The sequence below is a fragment of the Oncorhynchus masou genome, chromosome 12 (genome assembly GCF_036934945.1).
Source record: "Oncorhynchus masou masou isolate Uvic2021 chromosome 12, UVic_Omas_1.1, whole genome shotgun sequence".
NCBI lineage: Eukaryota > Metazoa > Chordata > Actinopteri > Salmoniformes > Salmonidae > Oncorhynchus > Oncorhynchus masou.
Genome location: NC_088223.1, coordinates 67,190,444 through 67,205,893, shown reverse-complemented (window position 1 = coordinate 67,205,893; position 15,450 = coordinate 67,190,444). Strand labels below are relative to the sequence as shown.

The window sequence follows — 15,450 nt, the reverse complement described above, 5'->3', positions numbered from 1 at the left end:
GGGTTATAAGGATTGTCCGGAAAATGATGAAGTTACAAGACAAGTACAGAGTATCAGGGAGGAGGAACAACTGATTAAAAGAGAGAAAAAGAGAGAGAGAAAGTGTGGTAGAGGGAGAGAGAGATGAGGGAGTAGGGGCCCGTCCCAGCTGTGTGTGTACGCGTCAGCTACAGAGCCATAAACAAGCCTCACTCAGCCTCTCTCAGGGTAAAGTGAACTTTGTGTAAGCGTGTGTGGGTTAGTATGTGTGTGTGTGTGTGTGATGTAACAGTGTAAAGTTCTGTTTTTGGATGTGTGTGTATGTGATGTTACAGTGTAAAGTTCTGTTTTTGGAGGTGTGTGACAGAGCGAATGGGCAACAGAACATTATAGCACAGCCGAAGGACACCGCCGAGGCTCGGCAGACACAGAGAGATGTCAAGGCTGACACTTACTGTGGTGTGTGTGTGTGTGTGTGTGTGTGTGTGTGTGTGTGTGTGTGTGTGTGTGTGTGTGTGTGTGTGTGTGTGTGTGTGTGTGTGTGTGTGTGTGTGTGTGTGTGTGTGTGTGTGTGTGTGTATGTATGTATGTATGTATGTATGTATGAATGTATGTATGTAGAGAGCACTAATGGGCTGGTCTTTATGCTGCTGTCATAACAGCAATAAGAGGTTAGGATGTGCACTTTCACAAGCTCCATGGAAATACTATTGTGATTCTTTCTTTGGAGGGAGGACAGGTTGTTTTATGGCTGCAACAGCACTTATGCTCAGCGCCTTCCAAACCACCAATTGTATAACTCCCAATTATACAATGAAATGTTATTAGCCTTTAGTGTGTAATCCTTGGCTTCCTTGACTTGATTTGAAAAGGTTACCCATGGAGCCTCCACCTGAATGTTACTTTATTACTCAAGTTCCCTGGTTTATTTAGGTCTGCAGCAGTGCTGTATCTGCTATTACTCTCCAGTACAGGCCTTGGATGTGATATTGGATTTGTTAGGAGTAGGAAACCAATAAAACAGTCTTCATGACTGAGCCCCAGCCCTGACCATCGGGATGTGATATTGGATTTGTTAGGAGTAGGAAACCAATAAAACAGTCTTCATGACTGAGCCCCAGCCCTGACCATCGGGATGTGATATTGGATTTGTTAGGAGTAGGAAACCATTAAAACAGTCTTCATGACTGAGCCCCAGCCCTGACCATCGGGATGTGATATTGGATTTGTTAGGAGTAGGAAACCATTAAAACACTCTTCATGACTGAGCCCCAGCCCTGACCATCGGGATGTGATATTGGATTTGTTAGGAGTAGGAAACCAATAAAACACTCTTCATGACTGAGCCCCAGCCCTGACCATCGGGATGTGATATTGGATTTGTTAGGAGTAGGAAACCAATAAAACACTCTTCATGACTGAGCCCCAGCCCTGACCATCGGGATGTGATATTGGATTTGTTAGGAGTAGGAAACCAATAAAACACTCTTCATGACTGAGCCCCAGCCCTGACCATCGGGATGTGTGGGGCCGTGTGCTTTTGTGTTAGTGTTTTAGGATGTGTGTGAGTGACTGTGTGTGGTTTAACATTTCTGTAGTCTTATACCACAGGGCTGACCACCCTGGGCCAGTGTTTCCTATATATCTACTTTAGATGCGGAACAGCCACAGTGATAATAATGTCCTCAGATAACAGCATAGGGCTGTTCTCCACTGTCTATTCATTCTCCTCATGTTCTCCACTGTCTATTCATTCTCCTCATGTTCTCCACTGTCTATTCATTCTCCTCATGTTCTCCACTGTCTATTCATTCTCCCCATGTTCTCCACTGTCTATTCATTCTCCTCATGTTCTCCACTGTCTATTCATTCTCCTCATGTTCTCCACTGTCTATTCATTCTCCTCATGTTCTCCACTGTCTATTCATTCTCCTCATGTTCTCCACTGTCTATTCATTCTCCTCATGTTCTCCACTGTCTATTCATTCTCCTCATGTTCTCCACTGTCTATTCCTCATGTTCTCCTCATGTTCTCCACTGTCTATTCATTCTCCTCATGTTCTCCACTGTCTATTCATTCTCCTCATGTTCTCCACTGTCTATTCATTCTCCTCATGTTCTCCACTGTCTATTCATTATCCTCATGTTCTCCACTGTCTATTCATTCTCCTCATGTTCTCCACTGTCTATTCATTCTCCTCATGTTCTCCACTGTCTATTCATTCTCCTCATGTTCTCCACTGTCTATTCATTCTCCTCATGTTCTCCACTGTCTATTCATTCTCCTCATGTTCTCCACTGTCTATTCATTCTCCTCATGTTCTCCACTGTCTATTCATTCTCCTCATGTTCTCCACTGTCTATTCATTCTCCTCATGTTCTCCACTGTCTATTCATTCTCCTCATGTTCTCCACTGTCTCATGTTCTCCATTCATTCATCCTCATGTTCTCCACTGTCTATTCATTCTCCTCATGTTCTCCACTGTCTATTCATTTCTCCACTGTCTATTCATTCTCTCATGTTCTCCACTGTCTATTCATTCTCCTCATGTTCTCCACTGTCTATTCATTCTCCTCATGTTCTCCACTGTCTATTCATTCTCCTCATGTTCTCCACTGTCTATTCATTCTCCTCATGTTCTCCACTGTCTATTCATTCTCCTCATGTTCTCCACTGTCTATTCATTCTCCTCATGTTCTCCACTGTCTATTCATTCTCCTCATGTTCTCCACTGTCTATTCATTCTCCTCATGTTCTCCACTGTCTATTCATTCTCCTCATGTTCTCCACTGTCTATTCATTCTCCTCATGTTCTCCACTGTCTATTCATTCTCCTCATGTTCTCCACTGTCTATTCATTCTCCTCATGTTCTCCACTGTCTATTCATTCTCCTCATGTTCTCCACCAAAATCAGAATGGACATTTTTGTTTTTACAATTTCCCTCTTCAGTGTGACTTCAAATTGACTTTCTCCATCTCCATCTTGTTGTGCTGTTTCAGTGCTCTGCGTAGTTATTCACATATAATTACAATCTATTTCGAAAGCATCACTGAAAATGTCAGCGCTATTAGAACCCAATTTTCTACTAAGTAACTGTGCTCTAAGCAGTGTGCAGCATGCCACAATGCAGCAGTGGAAAAGGGCCTCTCATGTCTTTCTTTCTGTCTTGTCTGTAAGTAAACGATGTGATGATAATGAGGTCATTATAACGTGTTTGTATCATCAACAGCTGAACACTTCCGACACATGCTCGCCGAGAAACACACGTGAAGACTTGATTGATGTTGGCCGCGTAGATTGAAATGTAAGTTTTGTTTTATAGACGCCAACGGGGCAACAACTGTGATAGGCTTTATTAGTCTCGGGAGTTCCTTTACATGGCAAGTGTAAAATGCCATGTGAATAAATCTATTACTGCTTCCCAGTTAATTTGCTGAATGAAACAAGATAGCCACAGAAACCCACAAACAACTCTTCTGGTAGTGGAGAAATATGCTGTAACCTGTAGCTCCATACAGTAAATGACTGCTTCTGCTAAGTGGGTATGTATTTTGGGGACTATAATACTGTGGTGAATAGATGGCCTTCCCCACTCCAGCCTTGCCCCCCCACCCTTCCCTCTCCTCCCCTCTGCTTTATAAGGCCCAGCATATTTTTTTATGTGTCACTGTGAATGTAAAAGAGCCCGGCAGGGAGGCAACTAGGTTCTACACTAGGAGGCTGTGAGCCAAGCAGGATCCAGCAATGGGGGAAAGAACTACACATTCCCATGCATACATCAATATCATTTTAGTGAGAGAGGAAAAGAGAATACAGATGTATGAAGGAGGACATGCAGCAGCTTTATCAAAGCCAGAGACAGTCAGTGTGAGACAGAGTTAAGGCCTAATGAATGAAGAGACTCCTCGCTCACGCACACTTTTTCAGTTCTGCCCACAAATTTTCTATGGGATTGAGGTCAGGGCTTTGTGATGGCCATTCCAATACCTTGACATTATTGTCCTTACGCCATTTTGCCACAATTTTGGAAGCAGGCTTGGGGTCATTGTTCATTTGGAAGAACCATTTGCGACCAAGCTTGAACTTCCTGAATGATGTCTTGAGATGTTGCTTCAATATATCCACATAATTTTCCTGTGTCATGATGCCATCTATTTTGTGAAGTGCACCAGTCCCTCCTGAAGCAAAGCACCCCCACAACATGATGCTGCCACCCCCGTGCTTCACGGTTGGGATGGTGTTCTTTGGCTTGCAAGCCTCCCCCTTTTTCCTCTAAACATAACGATGGCCATAATGGCCAAACAGTTCTATTTTTGTTTCATCAGACCAGAGGACATTTCTCCAAAAAGTACAATCTTTGTCCCCATGTGCAGTTGCAAACTGTAGTCCGGCTTTATGGCGGTTTTGGAGCAGTGGCTTCTTCCTTGCTGAGTGGCCTTTCAGGTTATGTCGATATAGGACTCTTTTTACTGTGGATATAGATACTTTTGTACCTGTTTCCTCCAGTATCTACACAAGGTCCTTTGCTGTTGTTCTGGGATTGATTTGCACTTTTCGCATTAAAGTATGTTAATCTCTAGAAGACAGAACGCGTCTCCTTCCTGAGCGGTATGACGGCTGCGTGGTCCCATGTTGTTTATACTTGCGTACTATTGTTTGTACAGATGAACGTGGTACCTTCAGGCGTTTAAAAATTGCTCCCAAGGATGAACCAAGCTTGTGGAGGTCTACAATTCTTTTGGCGGATTTCTTTAGATTTTCCCATGATGTCAAGCAAGGAGGCACTGAATTTGAAATAGGCCTTGAAATACATCCACAGGTACACCTCCAATTGACTGAAATTATGGCATTTAGCCTATCAGCTTTTAAAGCCATGACATACTTTTCTGGAATTTTCCAAGCTGTTTGAAGGTACAGTCAACTTAGTGTATGTAAACCTCTGACCCACTGGAATTGTGATACAGTGAACTATAAGTGACATAATCTGTCTGCAAACAATTGTTGTAAAAATTACTTGTGTCATGCACAAAGTAGATGTCCTAACCGACTTGCCAAATCTATAGTTTGTTAACAAGACACTCGTGGAGTGGTTGAAAAACAAGTTTTAATGACTCCAACCTAAGTGCATGTAAACTTCAATGGTATACCTACTACACTTGTATGTGTCACAGTCACTATTGACAATGGATAAAAGCATCTGATTAAATGTTCTGTGTGTTTCAGACGAGTGTAGTGCTCTGTTCTGGAGGATGTGCTGTCCTGGCGGTCAGCTCCCTGTTGGCCATCATCACCATCTTCTTGCCCAGCGGAGGCTGTGAGAGGAGGATCTGTACACTGGCTGGATACATGCAGATGACTGCAGGTGAGTACAGAACAAACACTTCACAAACAACACACACACTTTCTATTACCTACACAGTAGATTGATTTGTTTAATCAACGGCTGACATACAAGTTCAAGGTGAATCATAAGAAGGCATTAGTTATGAATGAAGTCCCTTGGTCACATTTCTCTGCTTGGACCTTCTTTAGTGAGCTAGATAGGCTACATGTTCAACCTCAGTGTTCTCTATAGGTAAGAGACAGCTCAGTGTACATATACTCACGAGCGACACACAGATAAAGCTGCCTATCATCTGAAGTGAAGAGGAGCTCACTTTGTTGTCAAGGCACATCACTCACACCAAACCAAACGGAAGCTGCTGCTCTTCAGGCCTCCAGCGGGCCGTTGCTAGGTTACGGGCTGCGGTGCGGTGCGGTGGTGGAGTGAAGTGTTATGCTGGCGTAGAGCGATATGAGGAGGGCACTGGGGAGATTTAGAGGAGGCAGGAAAAAGACAATTACAGACCCTTAACACAGGTCATTGGTTCAGGAGGACGTGTGTCTTTTCAAGTCCCTGCTTTCATTCAAACAGAGAAGTAGCCCCATAAACTAAGCATGGTTACTGGTGATGAGATGCTCAGGGTTTAATGTGATGTACATGCGACACCAGCCAAGTAAACTAAGCATGGTTACTGGTGATGAGATGCTCAGGGTTTAATGTGATGTACACGCAACACCAGCCAAGTAAACTAAGCATGGTTACTGGTGATGAGATGCTCAGGGTTTAATGTGATGTACACGCGACAACAGCCAAGTAAACTAAGCATGGTTACTGGTGATGAGATGCTCAGGGTTTAATGTGATGTACACGCGACAACAGCCAAGTAAACTAAGCATGGTTACTGGTGATGAGATGCTCAGGGTTTAATGTGATGTACACGCGACACCAGCCAAGTAAACTAAGCAGCCCTAGCCGCTGCCCACCACCCTGGTGCATAGGCCTTCCACTCACTGTATAGTGTGTGTGCACGTATGTCCGTTCATGTGTGTTTGTCTGTAGTTACGTGTTTATCACATTGTGTGAGGTTAGGATATCTGAAGGACACACACTACTGTCGTGTCTTTGGCTATGCCGGATTAAGTGATATGACATGCTATTCTATAAAATCCTTTCTCTGTAATTAATATTACCTGATTGAGCTAATCATGTAAATGTAATTAACTAGAAAGTCGGGCACCACAAAATAATATTTATAGAGCTGTTATCTTCCGAATAAACTCTTAAAGACCTAGTAATATTTTACATCAATGGCAGTCAATATCAATCGTCACCTTATTTCAGTCTCATCTGAAAGTTGTAAATTCTTGGTTATCTTCACGAACCCCGGCTAACAAGTTGAATCAGCAATACAAAATTGGGTTGAATTATTTATTTACTAAATACCTAACTAATCACACAGAATTACATATACACAGAATGAACCATACATTGATTACAAATTATGTCATAAAGGAAAACGTCCCTAGAGTACGGAGCAGATATGACAGCTGGTTACACAAAGAAAAGGGGACTGGGTTTGAGTGAAAGAGCGGGACGACTGAAGAACAAAGGGAGAAGCAATGTCTATCGGGCCGTAGGCAGCTACTCTATCGTAAATACAAAATCTTGTGCATTCTAAATTACCGGCCATTTGGAAAAGGAAAATACAATAAATATTTACTCTGAGCTGCGCTTCGGTAGGTTGGTTGTAGATGCTGGTCGTGTTGGCCAACGGAGATCTTCCTGTCCTCAGAAGAATGTCTCTGGTGGTAAATTGGATACGTTATAGTAACGTCGTTGTGTGGTAGATGGAATATTCTGTCTGTTCTTTCCGAGCCCACGTTTGCAGTTGCTGTTGCTAACTGAAATGCTAGGAGGTATCACTTCTGTAGTGAATAAGAGTTCAAATTTCATACGCAACCAAAGCTCACGCTGAGGTTGGCTTCGTTCTGTAGTTATTATCTGAACCCTTCTGACATCGGATCGTCATCCTAATGTACCCGGAACAGCAAGTTATATTGTCATCAAGGCTTTATATAGGAAGGGAGAGGAGGGCGTGTTTCATAGTTTAACCAATGTCTCTTCACATGGGCGGACCACTGAGCCGGGCCTAATTCACTCATGAAAACCCAATTTTCACATTTTAGAAGCTAAAATCACATTTCATCCCCTCCCAGATAATTTCATATTCAAACTTTTAAATTGCACAACAATTCCATGTGAACATGATAACTATAATGTGTAGACTTTCCACTGTACTGTTTATGTCATCCTGTCATTGATGAGAATGTCTCAAATGACAACTGAACTGACATCATATTCATTAAGTACCAACGCATATGTTCAACTGGTTGGATTACCAAAATATGGTTTGGTATTTCCCCACCTTCTGATGTTCCCAGAATCATACAGTAAACTATAACAGAGAGGAGGAGAGTGGAGAAAGGACTGGCTAATAAAGTACTGCTTTATTTCCTAGATTGAAAACTGTAGTATCCTGAAATATGTCCAGTCTGAGAAAAAAATCCCCTCGAACACTTTTGCAGACTGGGCTTTTCAGACATTTTCTTTGGAAACATTCCTGGATTTCCTGTCGACTGCCCTTTTGAAAACCTTTGTATTTTTTGCCGCACCTTGTAGTTTAGAAATGAACAAGTCTCACAGCTCTCACAGTTTTAGCACTCAGTCAGTCCCCCCCCCCCCCGATTCTCTCACTACACAGCAAAATCTTCAGTGTTCATATCCTGGTGTAAGCAGTTTTGGTGTTGATGTGGTATTACTTTGTCATACTTTGAACTGACTGAATGCCAGTTGGTGTTGTTTCTATATTGTGGAGCTCTGTCCCATAGGGGAGCTCTGCTCCTAGTGGTTTACCCTGCTGCCAGGGCAGCAAACAGCCTGAGAGAAAATTATGCACACACCTGCAGCCAATAGGAGTACAGGTGTACTTATATAAGGGGATGCTTCCCCACAATCAGCCTCCCATTATCTTCAGTGACAGGACTGGACTGAAGAATCCTAGAAGGGAAGAGAGAAGACTCAGGACGAACACGCCGTCGATATCATGGTCTCGACGTCATCCTTCATGAGCACGCCTTTTCTACCCCCAAAATATATTTTAATTAAGAGCACAGAGTCGCTGCTCCACTATGGCGTCTATGGACCCACACAACTTATGTGTCGTGTGTTTGGATTCGCAGCACGCTAGGGGCGACCTCACAGATCCCCCGGAATGCCCAAGCTGTGGGGTTTTTGCAGGGTTGATCTCCCTCTGGAAGACGCCATGTCTGTGCTAGCCTCATGTCTGTGCGCCTCCGGAGATGATGAAGATGTTGGGAAGTGTCTGGGTTTTTCTCCGGGAAAAATCCAGTCTACTGACCGAGGCTGACATGGCCCCCTCACTAGGGAGAGTGAGGGGAATTTCACATCCTTGGGTGAGGAAGAGAGTTCTTAGCAGCCCTCTCCTACGCAATGGCCTCTTTGCGCTCTGACTCTACAGGGCTCAATGTGCGGGCCGCGAGCCGTCTAAATACACTGCCCCTCGTTCCCCCCAACCCAGAGGTGGATATGATGGTGGGCGGCCCATACTCTAGACCGAAACGGGCGGCACGCTTTGGGAATCTAGAGGAGGAGAAGATGCAGCTCGATAGACACCTGCCATTGACAGGAGGGCCTAGAGCAGGTTCAAAAGAGTCTCCTCACTCCACCTTCTCTAGTAGACCTGGGTCTACAGCCAGACGGAGAGCCCGTCGAGCAGCAGCACCCGGTGCACCAGGTGCGGGCTGCGCCCCTCCGGCAGCATCAGAGATGGCAGAGGCTCCACCGGTGAGAGAGATGTTCATTTCCTCGCCCTGATGGCCTAGGTGCAGCCAGAAGAGACGACGGCCATGACGGGACGAGGGGGAGAGGACGTGAGAGAGCTCAGCACTTCGTGTGACAGCACCCACTGCTCTTCCCCCACCCCTGCAAAGGGGGTGGAGGAGCCAATGTGTCAGTTGTTAATAAAGAATGTGTTCCATCTACCTTTGTCACAAGAGAACCTCTTTTCCATAACAAACTTCAGGTTCAGACCATTCAGGTTCCTTCTCTCTCAATCTCTCTCTCTCTTCCTCTCACCACTCTGTGTGTAGCACAGTCCATCATGAGTGCATAGCTGAGCACACACATGAGGATGTTGTGGAAATGGCATGAGGGCAGCAAAGCGGACACTCTTGATGAGCCGCTATGCAATACCTCATAAAAACCCTGTACCCCCAAGAGTAATGTGATTAAGGGCTTAAAGAGCAGCTTGCGTACACAGCCCCATGTTGGGCCGATGACGCAATCGCTGTTGGGGGACGGCACACTAACTCAGGCAGGCGTCTCAGTTAGTGCAGCTCAGACCCATGCTGCGTTCACCGAGGGCTGGAACCACAAGGTTACACATATAACCAAAGTGTCGGCACCCCCGGTTCTCACACAAAGCGCCAAAATTTCCTCCCCCTTTTGAGGGGGCCCACCCTGGGCTGTCCCACCACATCAGTGTCGAGGGACAGCGGCGACTTGGGCTGTAGAGGAATACAGGTCCTTTCTACTGTCTGTACCACAGCTTTCGGCTCTCCCGCTCTCAGAGCATTACTCAGTGTGGCAGCGAAGCTGCACCCTCTCCCCCTGGCTAAGCCGGATGCTGGAGAAGGGTTATGCCATCCAATTCCACCGAACTCCTCCCATTTTTCGGGCGTGCTGGAGACTGTGATGAAAACGTCAGAGAAAGTAGCCGCTCTTGTGAAAAAGATTACGAAACTTTTGGTGAAGGAAGCAGTCACAGTAGTTCCCCAAGAGCAAAGGAACAGCAGGCTATATTCGCCCTACTTCCTAGTGCCAAAAAAGACCATATTGGCCAATATTGGATTTACGCACTCTCAATGAGAGCGTAGCCAAACGGCCCTTTCGAATGATTACGACAAAACGTCTTCTGGAATTTATCCACAACAAAGACTTGGCACCTCGCACCTTTTCCAAATGTGTGGAGGCGGCATTGGAACTTTTGCGTTGTCAAGGGATAAGGCTACTAACCTACCTAGATAACCTACTGGTTCTCACCCCGTCAGCAGAGCTGGCGATCGCACACACAACACAGACAGTGATTCATCTCACACGTCTGAGGTTCGCTGTGAATTGGGAAAAGAGTGCGCCCTGGCAAAGTCCTCAGATTGTCTACCTGGGATTACAGCTAGACAGCTGTGACTATGAAGGCTCGAATTTCAGATCCTCAACTGGCTGCCTTGTTGCTAGCCCTACGAACGTTTTATCCAATTCACGCGGTGACGGCGCATTCCGTCATGACACTCTTAGGTCTGCCCACTCCATGGTTCCACTGGGTGAGGAACCGTCGTCGGTTGGTAGTTCCCCTCTCACTCAGAGCGGACCTGAACTATTGGAGAGACTCGGGTAGTGTCCTCCAACATTCTGGTGCTTACAGACGCTTTTCTGACATGTCAGGCTCGGGCGTTTGGAGGTGTGTGGCTTCCCTTGGGACGCCACATGGTTGGAAAACCGAACCACAGTAGCCTACATAAATCGCCAAGGATGAGTCAGGTCTCCTGCACTCCACTGGGTGGTGGAGGAATTGTGGCTGTGGGCTCATGAGCACCTTTGTTCATTGACAGCAGCACACATTCCAGGCTATCAGAACATTGGAGTATACCTCATGTCTCGAGGGGGTCCCCGAGATGATGAGTGGCAGCTGCACCCCAACATTGTTCTCCAAATATGGGAATGGTTCGGGAGAGGCGAGATGGACCTATTCGCGTCATGTGTGAATGCGCAGTGTCCCCTATGGTTCTCGCTACAAGGTCAGGACGAACTGCCACTAGGGATAGATGCTTCCGCGCACCAACCGTGGCCAGATATTTTCCTGTATGCATTTCCACCGCTGTACTGTATTCTCCCACTGCTAGCCCGCGTGAGAACAGGAGGGCTGTCAATCATATTGATAGCCCCCGATCACCCACTAGGAGCAGAGCTCCCCTATGGGGCGGAGCTCCACGATATAGAACGATTACCGGAGTTGTAACTCCAGTTCTATGAGTGGAGCAGAGCCCCATTAGGACTTAAGGCCCTGTCGGAAGGATTAGGGATATCGTTAATTCAAATAAATTAAAAATCTAACTTTCATGAAATCACACATGCAAGATCGCAAATTAAAGCTACACTTGTTGTGAATCCAGCCAACATGTCAGATTTCAAAAAGCAAACAATGCTATTATCTGAGGAGAGCACCATAGTAAACAAAGAGAGCAAAGCATATTTCAACCCTGCAGGAGCGACAAAAACGCAGAAATAAAAATGTAATTCACGCCTTACCTTAGACACGCTTCTTTTGTTGGCACTCCAATATGTCCCATAAACATCACAAATGGTCCTTTTGTTCGATTAATTCCGTCGATATATATCCAAAATGTCAATTTATTTGGTGTGTTTGATCCAGAAAAACACCGGTTCCAACTTGCGCAACGTGACTACAAAATATCTCAAAAGTTACCTGTAAACTTTGCCAAAACATTTCAAACTACTTTTTTAATACAATTTTAGGTATTTTTTAACGTAAATCTATAAATCTATAATCTATAAAATTGAAGACTGGGTGTCTGTGTTCAATACAGGAGGAAACCAACTGTTGCATGCTTTCTGGTCAAGCGCCTCTAGCTAACAGTACACTTCAAGTTACCCTCGTTCAAGCTGGCCATACTTCTTCATTACACAAAGGAATTAACCTCAACCAATTTCTAAAGACTGTTGACATCTAGTGGAAGTGATAGGAAGGGCAAGAAGGTCCCTTAGAAATCTGGATTCCCAATGAAAACCCATTGAAAAGAGAGTGACCTCAAAAAAAAAATCTGAATGGTTTGTCCTCGGAGTTTCGCCTGCTAAATAAGTTATGTTATACTCACAGACATGATTCAAACAGTTTTAGTGTTTTCTATCCAAATCTACGAATAATATGCATATCGTATCTTCTGAGGATGAGTAGCAGGCAGTTGCATTTCGGCATGCATTTCATCCGGATGTGAAAGTACTGCCCCCCTGTCACCAAGAAGTTTTAATAACCAGTGTTAAACCAAAACCACGCCCATCATTATCATATTTCCCAGCATGCTCTATTGCAGTTTGATTTTTAGAATTGTTTCTTTCTATGTCTATGTTTTTGCATTGATTGATTAATTAATCTTGTGCTACTAATTAACATTTTCTTAGCTAATCCAATCTGTTATATGGATTTATTACATCCGTTACTGATACTAATTGTTGTTCCAGTTTAGATGCTTAAGGTAGTCTCATATCTTAGTTTTCCCAACCTGGCAGACATTCTGAATGCAGGTTGTGGTTGAATAAAAATTCCAAATGTTGGATATTCCCACTCTGGCTGGATTCCAACAGGAATTTACACATCATTTGCAAACCAGTATAATGTGACTTGCAGGCCTGATTTTTCCTGTAAACTATGAGTTTTAGATCACTGTATAGGGTAAAGCTAGGCCCTCAAAATAAGGCCCTATGAATTATGTGTTGCATTGTGATAAATAATTGAATAACATATTCACTTAGGATCTCACTTGGTGAGGGCTACAGCACTAAAAATGGATGAATGCAACAAACATGTCTCTGTCACTAACAAATACAGTCATGGGTGATAACTCTACAATTCACTCGAAGGCAAGGCACATTGGGAAATATGTAAACAAGGCTTTTAACTTAGCAGTGTGTTAATTTAACACTGGAAATTGTGGATTTGTATAAGCACTGAATGAGTGTTAAATGTAACACTCTCAGTGTTGAATTAACACTGGAGAAATTGCTGTGAAGTTATCAGTGAACACCATACCAGTGTAAATGTAACATTGACCTAGTGAGAAAATTGAATTCCAAAGCGTTCAATACAAGTATCAGTGAACACCATAACAGTGTACATTTAACACTGACCTAGTGTAAACATTGAATTCTAAAGTGTTATATACAAGGTTATATACAAGGTATTAACACTGAGTTAGTATAACATTTGAATGTCACTGGTGTTGGAAAGTATCGGTGTTAAAAGTTCAACATTTTGAAAAGTGTAAATTCAACACTTTCTGGTGGTTCTCATGTAAACACTTCAAAAGTGTGAAATTGAACACCCACAATTTTTAAATATTTTTAATATTTCTATTTCACCTTTATTTAACCAGGTAGGCTGGTTGAGAACAAGTTCTCAGTTACAACTGCGACCTGGCCAAGATAAAGCATAGCAGTGTGAACAGACAGCAACACAGAGTTACACATGGAGTAAACAATAAACAAGTCAATAACATAGTAGAAAAAAAATCTATATGCATTGTGTGCAAAAGGCATGAGGAGGTAGGCAATAAATAGGCCATAGGAGTGAATAATTACAATTTAGCAGATTAACACTGGAGTGATAAATGATCAGATGAACATGTGCAGGTAGAGATACTGGTGTGCAAAAGAGCAGAAAAGTAAATAAAATAAAAACAGTATGGGGATGAGGTAGGTAAATTGGGTGGGCTATTTACCGATGGACTATTAGCTGCTCGGTTAGCTGCTCAGATAGCAGATGTTTAAAGTTGGTGAGAGAGATGAAAGTCTCCAACTTCAACGATTTTTGCAATTCGTTCCAGTCACAGGCAACAGAGAACTGGAAGGAAAGACGGCCGAATGAGGTGTTGGCTTTAGGGATGATCAGTGTGATACACCTGCTGGAGTGCATGCTACGGGTGGGTGTTGCCATCGTGACCAGTGAACTGAGATAAGGCGGAGCTTTACCTAGCATGGACTTGTAGATGACCTGGAGCCAGTGGGTCTGGCGACGAATATGTAGCGAGGGCCAGCCGACTAGAGCATACAGGTCGCAGTGGTGGGTGGTATAAGGTGCTTTAGTGACAAAGTGGATGGCACTGTGATAAACTGCATCCAGTTTGCTGAGTAGAGTATTGGAAGCCATTTTGTAGATGACATCGCCGAAGTCGAGGATCGGTAGGATAGTCAGTTTTAGTAGGGTAAGTTTGGCGGCGTGAGTGAAGGAGGCTTTGTTGCTAAATAGAAAGCCGATTCTAGATTTGATTTTGGATTGGAGATGTTTGATATGAGTCTGGAAGGAGAGTTTACAGTCTAGCCAGACACCTAGGTACTTATAGATGTCCACATATTCTAGGTCGGAACCATCCAGGGTGGTGATGCTAGTCGGGCGTGCGGGTGCAGGCAGCGTTTGGTTTTACTAGCATTTAAGAGCAGTTGGAGGCCACGGAAGGAGTGTTGTATGGCATTGAAGCTCATTTGGAGGTTAGATAGCACAGTGTCCAAGGAAGGGCCAGAAGTATACAGAAGCATACAGAACAGTCTGCGTAGAGGTGGATCAGGGAATCGCCCGCAGCAAGAGCAACATCATTGATATATACAGAGTAAATAATCGGCCCGAGAATTGAACTCTGTGGCACCCCCATAGAGACTGCCAGAGGACCGGACAACATGCCCTCCGATTTGACACACTAAACTCTGTCTGCAAAGTAGTTGGAGAACCAGGCAAAGCAGTCATTATAAAAACCGAGGCTACTGAGTCTGCCGATAAGAATATATGGTGATTGACAGAGTCGAAAGCCTTGGCAAGGTCGATGAAGACGGCTGCACAGTACTGTCTTTTATCGATGGCGGTTATGATATCGTTTAGTACCTTTAGCGTGGCTGAGGTGCACCCGTGACCGGCTCGGAAACAGGATTGCACAGCGGAGAAGGTACGGTGGGATTCGAGATGGTCAGTGATCTGTTTGTTGACTTGGCTTTCGAAGACCTTAGATAGGAAGGGCAGGATGGATATAGGTCTGTAACAGTTTGGGTCCAAGGTGTCTCCCCCTTTGAAGAGGGGGATGACCGCGGCAGCTGTCCAGTCCTTGGGGATCTCAGACGATATGAAAGAGAGGTTGAACAGGCTGGTAATAGGGGTTGCGACAATGGCGGCAGATAGTTTCAGAAATAGAGGGTCCAGATTGTCAAGCCCAGCTGATTTGTACGGGTCCAGGTTTTGCAGCTCTTTCAGAACATTTGGGTAAAGGAGAAGCCGGGAGGCTTGGGC

The 15,450-nt window shown here is 44.4% G+C and overlaps 1 protein-coding gene across 1 annotated transcript in view; it reads left to right on the top strand.

The window, feature by feature from the left end:
• Nucleotides 1-15,450, top strand: part of LOC135550695 (LHFPL tetraspan subfamily member 7 protein-like) — a 183,336-nt gene that overhangs the window by 37,967 nt on the left and 129,919 nt on the right. Inside the window, exon 2 of the mRNA XM_064981730.1 lies at nt 5,207-5,345. Coding sequence (XP_064837802.1) covers nt 5,207-5,345 — 139 coding nt within the window. The remainder of the gene's footprint in view (nt 1-5,206; nt 5,346-15,450) is intronic.